The sequence below is a fragment of the Miniopterus schreibersii genome (genome assembly GCF_964146895.1).
Source record: "Miniopterus schreibersii genome assembly, chromosome: 14".
Lineage (NCBI taxonomy): Eukaryota > Metazoa > Chordata > Mammalia > Chiroptera > Miniopteridae > Miniopterus > Miniopterus schreibersii.
Window position 1 is genome coordinate 20819719 of NC_138114.1, and position 17829 is coordinate 20837547.

The 17829-nt window shown below is 38.1% G+C and overlaps 1 protein-coding gene across 3 annotated transcripts in view; it reads right to left on the reverse strand.

The window, feature by feature from the left end:
- MYPN (myopalladin) overlaps window positions 1–17829 on the reverse strand; it is a 96639-nt gene that overhangs the window by 39969 nt on the left and 38841 nt on the right. For all 3 annotated transcript variants that reach the window (XM_081158446.1, XM_081158445.1, XM_081158444.1), the window contains 4 exons: window positions 10063–10238; window positions 8974–9025; window positions 5303–5417; window positions 4176–4247 (listed from right to left, as the gene is read on the reverse strand). In XM_081158446.1, coding sequence (XP_081014572.1) covers window positions 4176–4247; window positions 5303–5417; window positions 8974–9025; window positions 10063–10238 — 415 coding nt within the window. The remainder of the gene's footprint in view (window positions 1–4175; window positions 4248–5302; window positions 5418–8973; window positions 9026–10062; window positions 10239–17829) is intronic.

Consider the following 17829-nt stretch of genomic DNA (forward strand, 5'->3'; position numbering starts at 1 on the left):
CTGCAATCAGGGTCCAAAGCAGTTGCACCATTTATTTGAATATAGTGTAGGAGGTGCCACGTTCAACACAGCAGTAGGCCCTCGGCTGTTACTGATGGCACAGTGTGTACACTGTGTACAAACTTGATCACAATCATCTAGATTTTGCCGAAGTTGATAAGGCAAATGAAACATTCCCCAACTAGCAAAGATTTAGTTAGTCTTAACTAGGAATTATGGATCTGGACTGAAGTCACTATAACCAAATATCTTTAACTTCTTGAGGTAAACAGTATCCAAAGTGCAAATCTGTCTTGTGTGTCATCACCATACTGATCATCTGGGAAGACATTCTTTGGAGGGTAACTTGACTCCCCAGAGCCTTGAGAAACATGTCTTCCATGGCAATCCGACACTGGATTTTTTTCTCTATTCCCCCTAAAGATGTCACAAAGCAATGAAAGCAACGATTCCTTCTTAGCTGAAATTGAAGTTATTCACCACAGAATAAATATTACTATGTGTCTGCTTTGTTTGTGCCAAACACTATGCCAAGTGCTGCACATGTGAGTTGAAAGGACAGTTCCGCTTAGTAGATCCTACCCGCAAATATAATTCAGGGACATCTTGAGCAAAGGCATCTTCCTTTCTTGGTTAAAAGATGTCAGCTACAAGGTTCATTTTCTTCCCTTTTTAACCCAGTTGATATTTTTGCACCTTGGAAGATGTGGCAAATGAATGTTTATAGTGCTTTAGGGGGGAATTGGATCAGAGCAGTTTTTGCTGATAAAGAGCTGTTTGATTGGAGACCCCTTTGCCCCTTGATTGTCACAGGTGCCCTCTGCGACAGCTGAGTCAGAAAAGCCTCTGGAATGGTCAGGTTGGGGAGAGGGGCCCATGTAATCTTCAGAAATCTGGATCCGGGCACTGGTCTGGTTATTTCAGGGTTTCCTGCCTCTGATATTATATAATGAAGCACTCTTCTTCAAATTCTCACTTCCCCTGCCCCCTTGCACTCTTCAAATTACTGCTGAAGCAGCTGGAGCCAGGGCTGCAGCAGCCTTGAAAGTCCGCCAGAGCAGCTGCTGTTGGAGCGGGAGCAGCGATAGGATCAGATTCTAATTTGATCACCTACCTCCCTTCACACTCAAGAAGTGTGAGCACTGCTTCCCCCCTCCCCCCATAAATAGAGTTAAAGTGTTTTTGAGACTGTATACAGAAAGAAGGGTAGTCTGTCTCCATAAAATATTTAAAAACATAGGTATGACCTGTGATCGGAGCCATGCACTAACATGTAGAACCCCAGGCTTCTCTCACACTTTACCACCGTTTTGTTGGGCAGCCGTCCCTTTCATTTTAACCTTCTTTAAAAAGAAGATAATACCGGTAATTCCCTATCACCAAAGAAAGCACGAAGAGTTAAATAAAATTCTGCTCTCTAACTGATGCTTTTTAAAAAAATTGGCTTCTTGCCATTACTGTATTGGCAAAGAAATGTGTTGTTGGGCAGTATAGAAAGTGAGTCATGGGGGTTGAAATGCCAGAAGTTCCTAATGAAGTAAATACAGCAGGAATGACCCGAATGAACATATGCAAATGATCAGTTATCTCGGCTCATGCCACGTGATTGCCACTGCCAGTGGCTCTGACTCAGAAGTTTTCTAACGACACAGGCAGTGACTATGACCTCAATCCTGCCTGTGCTGATGGAAACTAACGCAAGCACACTGTCGCTGATAAGTCCCTCTGGAATCTGAGTCACAGCCCATCCTAGGCCCTACGTCTGAACGATCCTGGTCCATTTATGGAGGCAAAAGCATACATCTGAGGGCTGAGAAAGCCTCATCAGAGTTTGGGTCTTGGGATTAAGGATCCGTTTTCCCACCTTGAGTCTAATGTTTTTAGAGATTTATCTAACAAACAACATATACTAATGATTATTCATTTTCCCATTTTTATTTATCAAAGGCATATATATATATCAGCCAATCAGAGCATCTAACTAAAAGGAGATAATCAGAGACACCATACAGAGGCAGCTAGACCTGTTGCTCTAAGCAGTGTATGAAAATGAAATGTAAAGAATAAGTGTTAAAGTGCTACTGTACTTGTTGGAATAATAAAATTGACTTTGGACCTATTATTACCTTTATGAGTTAGCCTTCAAGGTACTTGGAAGAGACAGAAAAGTAAAGTTTTATTATGGTGCTGAACGTTGTACCAGAGGCCTGCATCAGGAGACACCCATGCAGGGAAGAGAGAGCACCTAGGGAGAATTCAAAGTGGAAGGAGATAAGGATACCTCTCTGGTGTCTGGCTGGGTAGATGATAGTGAGGAAGAGAAAAGAGGAGGAGATTTCAGTTGGGACTAGGTACATATTATTCTGTGATTTAGTTGCCTTTGAAGAGTCAGCACTGTCTCTAGGATGTGACAAAGTGTCCTGATTTCTGGGGCACTTAAGCTATGTTTGAAGGCTAAGTGACTTAGCAGTGAAATAAGAGACCATTACAGAGAGCTCTATTAGCTATATTACACACACACACACACACACGTCCATTTATAACTCTTCATCAAAGTCTTGTATTTGCCAAGTCACAGCATGTTGCTTTTCTACGTCGAGTCTTTGAAAACAGCAATGCTGAAACGTCAAAAGCAGGTTACAAGAAGTGAATCTGAAAAATCGAGAGGTATCTTGTTTCCCATAAGAATGTTGACTCAGCTGATATGGGTGTGGATGAGCATGTCTCACTCTAGACTGAGTGACTGTGGAAAGCCATCGTGGGTGAGCTGACATGGGGGAGCTTCCCTAAAAGTGATGTTTCTGTGGAAGTTGTGGGTTTAGCTCTTCCTTTAGGATCTGTACTCATTGGAAAAGACATACTTTTTGCCCCTTTGCTCTAAATCATGATGCCTCAGCCCCCGGACAGTTGTCAATTTGGATAAACCTTTGTTGTGGGAGGCTGTCTTTCATTCCATTACAGGGTGTTTAGTAGCATCTCTGGATGCCAGCAGCACAACCTCCCAGCTGTGACAACTAAAAATGTCTCCAGACATTGCCAAATGTCCACTGGGGGGGGGGGGGGCAAAATTAACCCTGATTGAGAACCACTACTCTAAACTACAGCATACTTCTGTGAGGACGACATGTCTTTGGGCCTAAGCAGGCATTCACTCAAACAGTACATCACAAATCCAGGCTCCAGGCATATGTTCCATCCATGTAGCCTTCATAATACCAAAAAAAAAAAAAAAATTCCACTGTGACTCAGTTTCTTACCTTTCAATTTATTGCCTTGGAAAACATATAAACAAAGTCAATGTTATGTAAGGGAAAGAACAATTGAGTGAGAATTGGGAGAATTTGTTTCTAGTCCTGATTCTGCCACTAACTAGTTCTGTGACTTTGGATAAATTGCTTAATCTCTCTGGCCCTCCCTTGTTTTTTTCATTTGTAAAATTTCCAGTTCTAATACAAAGACTATGAGACTCAGAATTAATGCCACCATGATAGTTGATACCAGGAAACAGAAAAAGAGGATTTTTTGTTCTAGAGTGAGATTTTATGTTAAGCCTACTAAGAACATTTAACTCCATCTCCCTGAGCACCAAAGACATTCTTTGAAAGTCTTTTGACAATTCTTTTGAAAATCAGTCCAGAGAAACCATTGGAGTATTAAGTGGATAGAAACTTATTACTTGACCCCTAGGTGTGGCTATTGTATTTAATAGCAATGGGATGGCCATAGAGATAATATGGTGAGTAGGGAAGACATTTATTTTACCACACAAGCTGTTATTAGAAATTTGGGGCTCAGCTGGGTGTGGCTAAGTAGTCGAACACTGACCTAAGACCCAAGAGATCGAGGTTCGATTCCCCGATCAGGGCACATACTTGGGTTGTGGGCTCGATCTCCAGTCAGGAGCATGCAGGGGGCAGCTGACCAATGACTCTCTCATCATTGATATTTCTATCTCTCTCTTCCTCTCCCTAAAATCAATAAAGATATATTAAAAAAAAAGAAAAGAAATCTGGGACTTGTATGACATGGTAATTACTAAAAATCCCAAATCCTCTAACTGTACTAACAACAGGCCAAAATCCTGAGATAATATCAGTAAATATTGAATCCTACAGCTTTGTCTGGGTGTCATAGTATATTTAAAGCCACAACAAAAGAAGCAATATTTTGATTACCTTTGTAAACACAGGAGCTGCAATGATGGGTTTTCCATCCAGTCCTTGCAAATAGTTGGTAGGACTCCGACACTGTCAGAAGGGAATGAACAATAGGTGGATTGTCACTAACATTATCAGATAGGTAAATAGATAGATATAACACACTTACAGAATTTGGTGTATGAAATTAATCTAAAACCAATAGACTGACATTTTCTAAGTCGGTGAATCACAGACTTCGAATTTTATACTGAATTGATTGTTTTCCTTTCTAGATCCTGGTTGCTATAAATATGTGCCTACTGCCTCACAGATGTAATAACCCTAAATCCCTGAAGAGCTTCCATAGAACTCCCAAACCTCCACAAATTGAAAACTACTGGATCAGAACTAAAATGTGACCCCTGTGCATTAATAAATGGCTTAGATAAGTAACTGTTTAAAATTTTTAAAGGTGATTTTAAGTCAATAAACATATCAAGAACATGTTACAAATATGTTTAGATAAGTATGATTTTATATTTTTAGAAGTATATGCATACATATATTTTCATATATATGCCTAGAAAATGCATAAAACTATCTGCTAGAAACTATTAAAAGAAGATACCTCTGGGGAGTGGGGTCATGGGAGTAGAACTTTGACTAAACTTTTGACTTAGTATACTTCTGTATTTTTCTAATGTTTTCACACTAAGCATGCAGTAGTATCATCATCATCATCAACTTGAAGGATGAGAGTTTTTAATGTATTAAAAAAATAATTTCATGGTTATTCTCTTAAAAAGTAGAATTCTTTACAGCTCCATGAAGCTGAGTGTCCTGGGCCATTGTGAGAACTGTACATGTAATCAGTACCCTAATGCCAATAAAACTGGAATATTAGAGACTAATTTGTAAAGAGTTTCTTTTCTTATGAAGGCTGCCTATTGCCTATGAAGCTAGAAAATATGTTCCCAAAGCAATGGGAACCACTGATATCCTACATCAGATGTACAGATTATCATGATCATGGAAGTGTATTGCCCAAGATCATCATGAAGGTGCCACAGAGAAGAACATGACCATGCCATACAAGATGGTCATGGTCACAATGCCTGCCTGTCACAGTCCATGGCACCTGTGTTTCATTTAGACTTTTGTACCTGTTGGATGGTTGACACACTCGGCCGGGTCACCACATGCTGGGCTTGGGGTACTGCTGAAGGAATGGCTGCAGAAGTAGTGGGAGGAGATGACACCTCATTTGGCTTCTGGATTCTAAGAAATGATTTAAAAATATATAAAACAGGCCTATCAATGCTTGTGAAAACTCTTTCAGCAAAGTTAGTAATGTTATCCCTGCTTATAGTTAGATGCAATACAAATCTTTGGTCGATATTCCACAAATGATTACTGAGGGCTTCTTTGCTACACATTTTGTTAAATGTAAACAGGAAGGTGATAAGATACCATTCCTGTCCTTGAGTTACTTGTTCTCAGCCAAGCTGGGGACTTGTGCACATTCACAACTGGGAATCCAGACGAGTGCTGCGACAGACCATGTGCAGAACGTAATTTTTTGAGATTTGTTGTGTCGTTGCCCTCTGTATTTGCCCTCTCCCTCCCATTTCAAGTAAGAGGCCAGGCTTTGTGAATCTTTGTTTCTGGGACTTTGGAACAGCAGAAATAACCCGAGTCAATGAGCTCTTCAACTTTATACAAATTAAAGAGGTTATTTGAAGGGCAAAAGAGCCAAGAAATGTTCTTGACGAGGTAGCAAAGGGGAGATTATTTTAGTTTTATGGATTTTGCCAGGGGACCTGACAAGAGGGAGAACCTGAGTGCAGAGGGGGTGGTAAGTCCTATGATTAAAGGGTCCCTTGCTAAAGATATCAGTACACAAACATATCAGGAAACAACAAGGGACTGGACTTGAAGGGGCCTTGAAGTGTAGGACATGGACCTTTCTCCAATAACCTGTGGGAGGAGATGACTGATGACAGAATGGGCTTCCCTTTTGTTTAGATGTTACCTCTGTCTGCTTCAGCTTCCTCATCTCTAAAATGGGAAAACAAGTTTTTACCTCATAGGATTTTTGTGAGTGTTATAAATAAGGTAATTCATTCAAGATGTAGAGAGCAGTGTTTAACATTAAACACTATCTATATCCCAAGGATCTTTCACAATCATGGAGGGCAAGGGGACATTCAATAATGGGTGATTAAATATTTTCCTAACCAGGCAAGTTAGGGTCTCAGAAGCAGAATTATGTGTTGATACAGGGGCTATCAGTGTCCCCAAAGCATCCATTTTTTTCTTTGATAGTAATAGAACCCCTGATTTCTTTACATAGCTACTCCAAATAAAGAGTGCATCTCCCAATTTTCTTTGAAGGTAGGTGTGGCCACATGAGTGCTTTCTGATCATTGGATATGTGGGATAGTGATGTATGTGATTTAAGAGATAGGACCTTACAAGGGGACGCAGAACATGCTCTTATTTCTTCCGATTTTAGACTAAGAAGATGAGGCCACACCTTAGAATGAGATGAAACAGAAAGCTGGAAGCAGAATGGAACCCAATGGAATGTGGAGCCATTTTACCAGCTAAATCCATATTTTTATGTAAGTGAGAAATAAATATCCGTCTTACTTAAGTCATTGTTTTGAGTCTCTATTACACATAACTGAAGCTAAATCCTAACTACTACAAGTAGATGTAAAGAAAATAAACAGATGAGATATTTCTTGCTTATTCAAGTGTGTATATCAAAATTCACACCCATTAGGCTTGCAATCATGTTTTGAGAGCCCCGAGGAGGGAGTGATGAATGTGCCACAGAGGAGACATTTATTGAGGCCAGGGTTTTTGAAGGCCAGGCAGAGAAGGAGATAGGGCAATCCTAGCAAAGGGAACATCTTGAGGGAAGGGGCGAAATGAACAGGACATTGTGTGAGTGAGCTGGCAGCAGTGTGGAGCTTGAGGTGGGGGCATGGAGGAGGGGGCAGGAAAGCCTGGTTGATACTCTCTCGACTGAATAAGGCTTTGTATCTGTGTTCAGATTAAAAAAAAAAAGGTGGTTGTTTGTTTGGTCTTTCATTTCCCCACAGATAATTTTTTAAGTCAGGAAAATGACAGGATCAGAGTTACCTTTTAGAGCATAACTGGTTTTGTTTGGAAACTATAAAAGAGAGAAAGGTTGGAGCGCCTGTAAGGTGACTGGCATAAAGAGGCAGGAACAAAGGAGGAACTGAACTGAAGCCATGAGAATAAGGAAGGGAGTTCAGGGGAGAAATCATTGACTCTGGCTGCGGATTTTCACATCTGCACAAACGCTAAAAGCAACTTACCATTTCAAGGTAGGCACACACAAAGGATTTTGAATAAGACATGATTTCTACCCTTAAGGAGTAATCACCCCCTGTAGGGAGGGCAGAGCACCCAAAACAGTTACCAGCTCTTTAACCCGTCTGCCAAATACCGCAGCTTGTTTCGTGTAGTCTCGAGGAATGGCTATCGTGTCTGTTCCCAGTTTCCAGCCCTGCTCTCCACAGCCTCCTTTGCCTGAAATGCCCTTTTCTCTCTTGTTTGGGAGTGTCCACCTACTGTTCTTTTAAGCTTCAGCTGAAGGCCGCCAGTTCTGTGTCACCCTTCCTGAGCTCTCGTTCTCTCTTCAACCAATAGAGTCCTTTGTGTCAAGTCATTTGCACTTTACTTATTTTAATTTTTTTATATATTTTTTAAAAAGGAATTATTTTTATTTATTTATTTATTTATTTATTTATTTATTTATTTATTATTTATTTATTTATTTATTTGAATATATCTTTATTGATTTCAGAGAGAGAAAAGGAGAGGGAGAGAGACAGAAACATCAATGATGAGAGAGTCATTGATCAGCCACCCCCGGCATGCCCTGGACTGGGGATCGAGCCTGCAACCCGGGCATGTGCCCTTGATCAGGAATTGAACCCTGATTGCCTGGATCCCAGGTTGATGCTCAACCGCTGAGTGACGCCCTGCCAGGCCGTTTACACCTTGTACATAATTATATCACAGCCTATTATACTTTTTACCCTTACTGTCTATATGCTTGATATATACGTCTTGCTATATTTCCTATGTATTTCATTCTACTAGACTGTAAGCAGGAAGGCAGGAAGTATCTGATTTTTCTTAGTACCTACTGCATCTAATGAAGAGTCTGGTGTAGAGTAGATGCTTAGCCAATGCTTGTGGAAAGTAATGAACAGATAGATGTAACTTTGTCCAGTACTCAGTATAACTGTTCAGCAAAAAGGTTGTGACTTGCCCAGATCACTCACATATAGAAGTTAGGATCACCAGGTTTTGTGTTCTTGTGAGTACTATTATTTAGTAAAAAAACATAAATTTCTCTGAACCACTGTTCCCCTCCCCACTCTGTATATATAGGTGTGATGATATTTCATTGGTGACATTTCATTTTTAAAATATTGGGAAGCCTGAATTCACAATTACTTTTTACTAATGTGTCAGAAGTGGCCTTTTTATTTTGCACAAATAGTTGCACATTTACTGAGGAAATTTAGAAGAGTCCATTTTTAACTCTAAAGGGAGCTTTTAAAAAAACTCACTAGTGAAGCTATTGATGCAGATGGGCCTCATGGTTATTGGAAAATCTCCTATGTGGAAAGAGCATGTTTATTCCTCCTGTACATTTTCCTCTTTTAACTGCTATTAAACAAGAAAGCCCATGTACCTGTTTCAAAGGCAATAATAAAATAAGATAAAATAAATATTGGCAATATTAAAATTAATATGCTAGGCAAGAGTTAAGCAAAATTAAAATTACCGATTCATCTCTTCCTTGTTAGGGTCCCCTTCTGAGTCAGAAGAAGAAGCCCCTGGAAAATAAAACCAAGACATGAAATTTTTAAGATGATAATTTCTTAAGCTGGTTCTAGGCATTTGAAGACCTATAGAATTTCAGGCCTAGAAAAGAGCTCAGTGTTTCCTACACTAACACCCACTTTTATAGATGAGGAAATAAATGCTAAGTAGTTGGAGGACTTATTCAAGGTCCCATGACCGATAGTGATAGAGTGCAAATTAACTGGTCCAAATTCCAAGTGTTCTTGCATATGAAACACCTGCTGATGTCTTTGGACTAAAAAAACAGTCTTTGCAGACATTAATGTAGTGTCCATAAACTCTCTTGCTCTTGACCTACCCAGATTAAATAAAAGAAGGGATTACATTGGATTCCAAACATTGTAGGTGTAGGTGGATGCTCTTCCGTCCAGTCCTAATATTAACAAGTCACATTTCATCTTAGGAGTGGGGGTGTTCGAAGCTCTGTTGCCACAAATTGAAAAAATCAGCGATCAAATCTCAGCACTGTTAGAGAGCTTTGATCCTGGATTTACTTCTCGGTATAGTAAATTCCGGGAAGATCTAACAGAGCTAAATCTGGAGGCATTTGTTGTGCTCCAACAATTTGAGAGTGAAAACATACAACACACTTCCATTTGTGTGTTAGTCATTACCATTGTCATTATTATTCAATAAATGTCTATCAGGTGCCCACTAGGCACTTGGCACTATATTGGAGATACAGAAGATTGAGCCAGGACCAGCCTCACAATCTAGTTCACAAATGGGCACTTATCCCATAATAATACAATATTTAAGTGCTGAAACCCAGGCATACATAAGGTATTATGGCTGGTTAAAGTGCTAAAGAATGGTTCCCAGAAAAAACCCAGGGGGTGAGATAAATGGAAGCAAAGCCTTATCATAGATCTGTAAGGAATATAAATGGATTTATTCTCTAAAATTAGTCGTTTTAAATATGGTGCTGATGTAAATGCCTTTCCAAGGCTCCCAAATGGTTTCCCATCTTCTACCCTTAAATCCCTGTGGTATATTCTCACCCATTTACCTTCTATGTAAATCTCAGCAGACGTCGAATCTGTCCCATAGATGTTAGAAGCAAAGCAGGAATAGCGTCCTGTGTCCTCTTCGAAGGCTTCAGCAATGGTCAGTGAGTGCAGATTTCCTGCCTGGACAATGTGGATGTCTGGGGAATTTTCGAGCTCCTTGCCTTCACAGTACCACCTGCGAGGAAGAGAACATGGGACATGACTGAAATGTGAGCATTAATAACATAGATGGCTCCAGACAGTCCCTAAGAAGAAAACTGTGACAAACTTAGAGTGAGAACATTAAACAATCCACTACTGTGGCATAATTTAATTGTAACAATGAGAAGACCTGGCAGTATTCAAATCACATTGAACCTTTACTCAGGAAATTAGAAAGTGGCTTCTATGAAGAATGATACAACCGGGAGAAGATGGATGAGAAAACATGTACAGCCAACCAGGAAGAGCAGGGCCTTTGATGTCAAACTTGGCTTCTCCTAAAAAGTCTTACAGTTTTCTATAGTTTGCATTAAGTAATTACTAGTTTAGCTTATTTGGACAGGAATCTAAGGAATATTAAAGGCCTATGAAGTTGAGTGTGTTCATTCCCCACTGCAAAATTTCATCTGACCTCGCTAACCACTACAAAATTTCATCTGACTTCGCTAAATAAAAATCATCTTGTTAACTACTTGAATCATCAAAGTAAAGAGAATGGGGCCATTTTCACCCAGCAGGGGCCCAACTCTGGCAAGTAACCTAAGTATATTTCTGTAGGTTATAGTATTTTATTTTATTTTGATTATTTTGATTAATCCTCTCCCAAGGATATTTCTTCCATTGATTTTTAGAGAGAGTGGAAGGGAGGGAGGGGGAGAGAGAGAAAAAGAGAGAAACACCAATGTGAGAGACACACTTCGATTGGTTGCCTCTCGCGTGAACTCCAGCCAGGGCCGGGGATCAAACCTGCAACCCAGCTACATGCCCTTGACCTGGGATCGAATCCATGGCCCTTTGGTGCACTGGCCGATGCTCTAACCGCTGAGCCACTGGCCAGAGCATGGTATTCTGTTTTAATTCTGTCTACTTAAAGTTAGAAATTTTTATTATAACAGTTTTTTTGGCCAGAAGTTTACAGAGAATAATACATAAAATAAAGTTTAAAATGTGGAGGTGCAGAATAAGGGGGAAAGACACTACCATTTCTCATGTAACAGATTGGCAAAAGTTGAAGTAGAAGTCTGAGCACTCTCATACACTGTTAGTAGGAATGTAAAATGGTACAACTCCTATGAAAGGGATATGGCGACAACTGCCAAAATTGCAGATGCATTTCTCCTTTGACCCAACAACCCCATTTGTGGGGATCTATCATACAGATACACTTGCATACACACACAGGTTACTCATTTAAGCAAAAGATTGGCAACAATCCAAGTGTCCATCACTAGGGAACTGGTGAAATGAACTATGGTACAGCCACATAATGGAACACTATGCGGCTCTACAAAGAGAATGAGGAAGATCACTAGGTACGGATATGGTAAGAACCCCGAGATAGATAGTTAAAATTTTAACAGTAAGGTGCTTGGTATAGAGTGCTAGCATTGTGTAAGAAATGTGGGACCGGCCAGGCGTGGCTCAGCGCTTGAGCATCGACTGAGGATCCAGGTGATCCGGGTTTGATTCCCGGTCAGGGCACATGCCCGGGTTGCGGGCTAGGCAGCCGATCAATGACTCTCTCATCATTGATGTTTCTCTCTCTCTCTCCCCCTCCTTTCCTCTCTCTGAAATCAATAAAGATATGCTAAAAAAAAAAAAAAAAAAAAAAGAAATGTGGGAGAGTTGAAAAATCTGAAAACCAAGTGCCTACTTGGGGATGTCAATGAAAAAAGCCAGTCTGTGCATCAGAACCCCAGCGAGTTTCAGAATCTGTGGATACAAGTTTGGAGATGAGGAAACACACTAACAACGAGGGAGGAAATATGGAACTTAAAAGAGAGTAACTGATTTCAAGTTTGGGAAACGAGCAATTAGATTCCCACAGCAAGGTCACATCCCCTCTTCAGTTAGGGGATGCCCTGAAGGCTGAGCAGCTGCTTCAAGAGGAAAAAAGGCTTCAGGAGGGATTTCTCTAGGGAAAAACAAACAGGCCCGATGACTTAACTGCATGGAACAGAATACTTAGATGTTTTACAAATGTATTGGAGAATTGGGACAAAGCTGTGACAGGACCACAGAACTAAGTACATAAAAAACAAACAAAAGAACAAGATAGTAATCAACTCCAGGTTAAAATAAAAAGTTGTACCAGCAACTTTTATCCTACTGGGTTTGGCAGTGAATAATACTTACATAGTAACAAAAAGGTAAACATTAAATATATATTTTTAAACACCCGAGTGCTATGATTATATTGAGGCAATGCAGGAAGGAACAACGGAAGTGCTGGTTTAGTGAGGGGTACTAACCCCCGATCTTCTAGAACAGAAAGTCAATAGAAAATTGCTAATATCAGCATAGCAAGCAACAGTGGCATAGCATTACAGTGGTTCTCAAAGTGTAGTTCGCTTTCTGTGAAGACAAAACTATTTTCATGTAATACTTAGAATATTATTTGCCTTTTCACATGTTGACATTTACACTGATGGTGTAAAAACCACAGTGGGTAAAATAGCTGGTGCTTTAGCAGCACAAATTAAGGTACTGTTAAAATCGACTTATGATCATTGTGTTCTTTACCACCACACTCACAGTTTAAAAAAACACACAGTTTTATTTAAAAATATCCTTGATGAAGCAAAAACATCATTACTTTTATTAACTCTCAACCTTGAGTCCATGTCTTTTTAACAGTCTGGGTAGTGAAATGGGAAGTAGCACAAAGCATTTCTACTGTGTGATTTTCTTTAGTTGAACTAGGCACTGAAGAGCAACTGACAAATTATGGTGATCTAGACTTGGGTATTCAGCAGTCATTTTCTCAAAAGTGAACTAAATAAGGCTGTCATTTCAAGTAAAAATAGCTGATAACATTTATTGCCAATGAAAAAATTCAAGCTTTCAAGGAAAAATAAGAGATCTGGAAAACCTGGAACCCCCTTTAAGTTTAGGGCTTCCCAATACTTAAAGACTTTTTGATGAAATCAATGGTGATATTAACAAGTGTGATTTTAAAAGCTGCCTTATAATAAAATGTGTCAACATTTGGAAGACCTGCATTATTCATTTTTCCAAATAACCAATAGGTGATGTTTCTCAGTTTTAATTTCTAATATGATAATTACAGATATAACCCACATAGATAAAACCTCTCTCTTCTAGGTCTCAAAAACTTTTAAGACTATAAAGGGTTCCTGAGAACAAAAAGTTTGAGAACCACCGGCATATTATTTAGAAATCTAGAGGTAAATAAATAGAAACCTGCAAAAAAGAGTTGAAAGTGGCCTGCTCTTTAATATTTGACTTTTAATGCAATGTATCTGCATTAATTTGATAAAGCAAATATAAATATTTCAAAACCAATAAATAAGTGCCTTCATTTCTCTTCCTTGCCATAATGAAAGTAGAAACATCTACATACAATTGAACAGTCAGAAGATGATAAGTAGAATTATTCAAATGTCCAAACTCCCTGTCACAAGCGTTTTTTTCCTTACTCAGATGGCCAGGATGGCTTCAGCCAACCCCCAAGGTCAGTAACCATCACTCTGACTTTAGCACCATGACCCACTCAGAAATAACGCACCGGTCAGGCTGCCTTCTGAGAAGGTATTAAAATTGACCCGGCTCCCTTGAAGACTTTTGAGGGTAGGAGGAAAACATACTCTCTTCAAACATCTATCCATGTTAGGGAATGCTTTCATAGAAATGCCCTGGCCCAGTTACAGGTTTTAGGATGCCAAATCCTCATGACAGTTACAGAATAGCAGTGATTCATGGCTCAGCAGAAATGAGTCAGTGACCTGGGGAAACAGGGCAGGTCCAGATGATAAAGCAGAGCCCACCTTTAATGCCCTAAGGCTAGCTCGCCAGATCTGCTAACTTGGCTAGCTACAAGCCTGGGAATGAAGACACAGAAGAGACACAATTTTCAGATTTAATTGAACTTTTGGGTTGCATATCACTATTCTGCTGTTAGGTTACTCTTTTCTCTCAACTATGGCTTGGATAAATATTATGACTCATTGCTTTAGCACATTAATAACTTCTAAACATAATTTGAATGTGCTATTCTGACTCACCAGTAATAATGCTCATTAAAAGAATGATTACTCAGAGCCTTTCTTTAGTCCAGCTCCAGCCCTTCCAGTGTCCCTGTTCCACCTCTTACTGTTCCCTCTCCTAATACCATGTTCACTTCCATCACAGAACCTGTATATCACTTCTAATTATATATTTATTTTATATACATCTCTCTCTCCCTTACTAGAAAATAAATACCACAGGGCAGAGATTATCGCATTTGTTTTGCTGAACACTTGTTTATCTGGATCCTAGCCAGATGAGGCACATCCTAGCTGCCCCCAAAAATGTTTGTTGTATACATGTTAAATGAATGAATTTAAATTAGGATTATTATAGCCTAAGATCCGTTTCCTTTTCATTTTTCAAGAAGGCTTGGGATCTAGAAAAGATCTTTCCTTGGTCATCTATAACCGTCTTTGTCTAACAATGCCTGATCTCTCAAGTGAAGAGTGTAAAGCCTGAAACAGCTAAAAGGTGGTGTTTACTTACTGACATCTCCAGCTGTCTGTGAGTCGAGTGGCTCTTCACATACCGAGTGCAACGGGAGTGCACTGGACGGCATGATGACATTAAATGTTTCCTAACGGAACTCAGAGTTATGCTGGATTTCGTGAAGCATTTCGTGTTTTGTGTGTCCTGTTTGACTGTTACTGAGTTAACAAGCTAGTTTTCATATCCAGTGGCTATATCTCCCTCTAGGGAGAATGGGGGTACAAGTGGGGAGGATTTGTCTTTGCTTTAACTTTTGTTAAAATCTGGGTTTTGCCAGATGGTCACTTCTTGGTAACTTAAGAAAGCATAGATAAATAGTTGGCTAATATAAAATCATCAAGGCTACCCCTTACCACATAGCCAATTTTAGACAACAAAAGGGAGGGTGAATAAATGTGAAGATGAGAATAATACCTAAAATAATTTTTAAAGGACTAATTACTTCAAGCAGGGATGACTAGAAACTTGTATTTTCTCCTTCTAAGATTCCTACCTTTTCTTTCTCTCGGAGCACTTACTACTAAATTACTGTGTCATTCACTTCTTTATTAAATTTACTGTTTATTATCTATTTCCTTCACCTCATCTAGAACAAAATTTGTCAGGAAGTTTTGCTTTATTTACTGATGAATCCCAAGTGCTTGAAATAGTTCCTGATGTATAGTGAGTATTGAATAAATTATTATTGAATAAATGAATAAACAAATGAATGTATTACATTTTCTAGTTTTGTTATTAATGCAATGTACTTGATTCTTTCCAGTGTTATATATTTAAAGTATATTTATTCCTTTCTTCTGTTTGCTATGTTAATCTTTCTTTCACAATAAATTCTTCTATTTGTTCAATTTGGAGCCTCTTTCATGGTGTTGCCTTTGTTTGTCCCAAGAATTCCAAGGCTTGTTTAACATTATAAAATCAACATTCTTTACCATAGTAACATAATAAAAGGGAGACAATAATAAAATAATCTTAATTAATGCAGAAAAAAATCAACGTCCATTCATGATTTTTAAAAAATCTTAATATTCCTAAACAAAAGGAAACTATAACAAAATCCTACATAATGAAAAATGGAAGTCATACCCTTTAAGAGCATAAACAAGACTATAGTACCTAGTATCACCACTGCTATTCAACATTGTACTGGAGGGCTTAGTCAGCTCAACAAGGCAAGAAAATGAAACATAAGACACAGGATTAGAAAGGAAGAAGACCTCCCCAGAAATCTATAGGTCACTTCTCACTGTAGCAAGGTTATTGGTTAAGAAGCAAATATACAAAAGTTGACTGCATTTTATACAGAACGAACATATAATGTAATTTTAAAAAGGTATTTATAATAGCATAAAATGAGGTGCCTACGAATAAATCTAACCAAAGATTTGTAAAACTCAAAGTAAAAATTACAAATCTTTATTGAAAGACATTAAAGAATACCTAAATATATGAAGAAATACACCAAGATCCTGAATATAAGGCCTCAATATTTAATTTTACTTATTTACTTTTTAATTTTTATTTATTAATTTTAGAGAGAGGAAGAGAGAAAGAGAAACATTGGTTTGTTGTTCCACTTATTTAGGCATTCATTGGTTGCTTCTTGTGTATGTTTCCTGACTGGAGATCCAACACACAACCTTGGCGTATTGGGATGAAGTTCTAACCAACTGAGCTAGCCCGCCAGGGCCAAGGCTTCAATATGTTAAAGATGTCAAATTCTCCCTAAATCAATCTACCACTTCAGTGAAATTCTGAAAATCTTAAGAAATTTTTAAAAATGTTTTGTGGAATTTGACAAGATGATTTTAAAATTTACATTGCAGAGCAAAAAGCCAAGAAGAGCCCCAAATCCTTGAAAAATGTGAAAATCAAGAAGTATGAAAAGTCTATTGTAATAAGATAAATAAGTCAAGGAAAAGAACAAAGAGCCCACAACTAGACCCACACATTTACAGAATTTTGGTTTATGATGAAGCTGGAATTATACATCACTGGGAAAATGATATACTTCCCAGTTAACTAAAACAATTGGTTATCCAGTCTAAAAAGAAATTGAAATGGGTTCCCTGCTCCACACCACACACAAATATCAACTTTAAATGGGTTAAAAGCTTAAATGTAAAAGGCAAAACAATGAAAGTTTTAGAAGACAATATATAAGAATATCTTTATGACTTTGAGGTTAAGAAAATTTTCTAAAACTGGACACAAACTATAAAAACCAAAGCCATAAAAAGTTAATTAACTTGACACTAAAGTTAAGAATAGTCAATTTTCAAAAGATATCATAGAAAATATAAAAAGATAAATCAAATTGGGAGAGAATATTCTCACAACACATGTCATATGATTGGAATCTTAATCACATCTTTAAAAGTCTTACAAATCAGTAAGAAAAAAGAGAAACAAACTGACAGAAAAGTGAGTGAAAGATATAAACAGATCCTTCATAGAAAATGAACCCTGAATGGTCAATAAACCTATTTTTAAAAATTCTCAACTCACTAGTAACTATGGAAATTAAAATTAAAATCATAACAAGATAATATTTTATAACTGTCGGATTGGCAAAATTTTAGTCTTATAATATCCATATTGGCAATGATATAGAACAACCAGAACTCATGTAATGGTGGGAATGTTAATTGAAACAATTCTTTTGGAAAATAAATTTATATTATTATAAAGTTGAAATTGTACATACTCTACCAGCAATCTCATACCTATACACACACACTCATGCACCAGGGTAATATATTAGAATGTTTGTAATAACATTGCTCATATTAGGATAAAAGCTGGAAGCAACACAGATGTACATGGACAATATCCTCTAGCCTTGCAGTTAAATAGCAATGAAAACGAGTGAATTAGAGTTATATGCAAAACACGGTTATACATTTTAGGGAAAAATTAAAGTAGCAGAAGAAAATATACATGATTCCACTTATATAACATTTTAAAAACATGTATAACCTACTAATATCATTAAAAAAAACCTTTTTATTATGGAAATTTCCAAACATACATAAAGTAGAGAA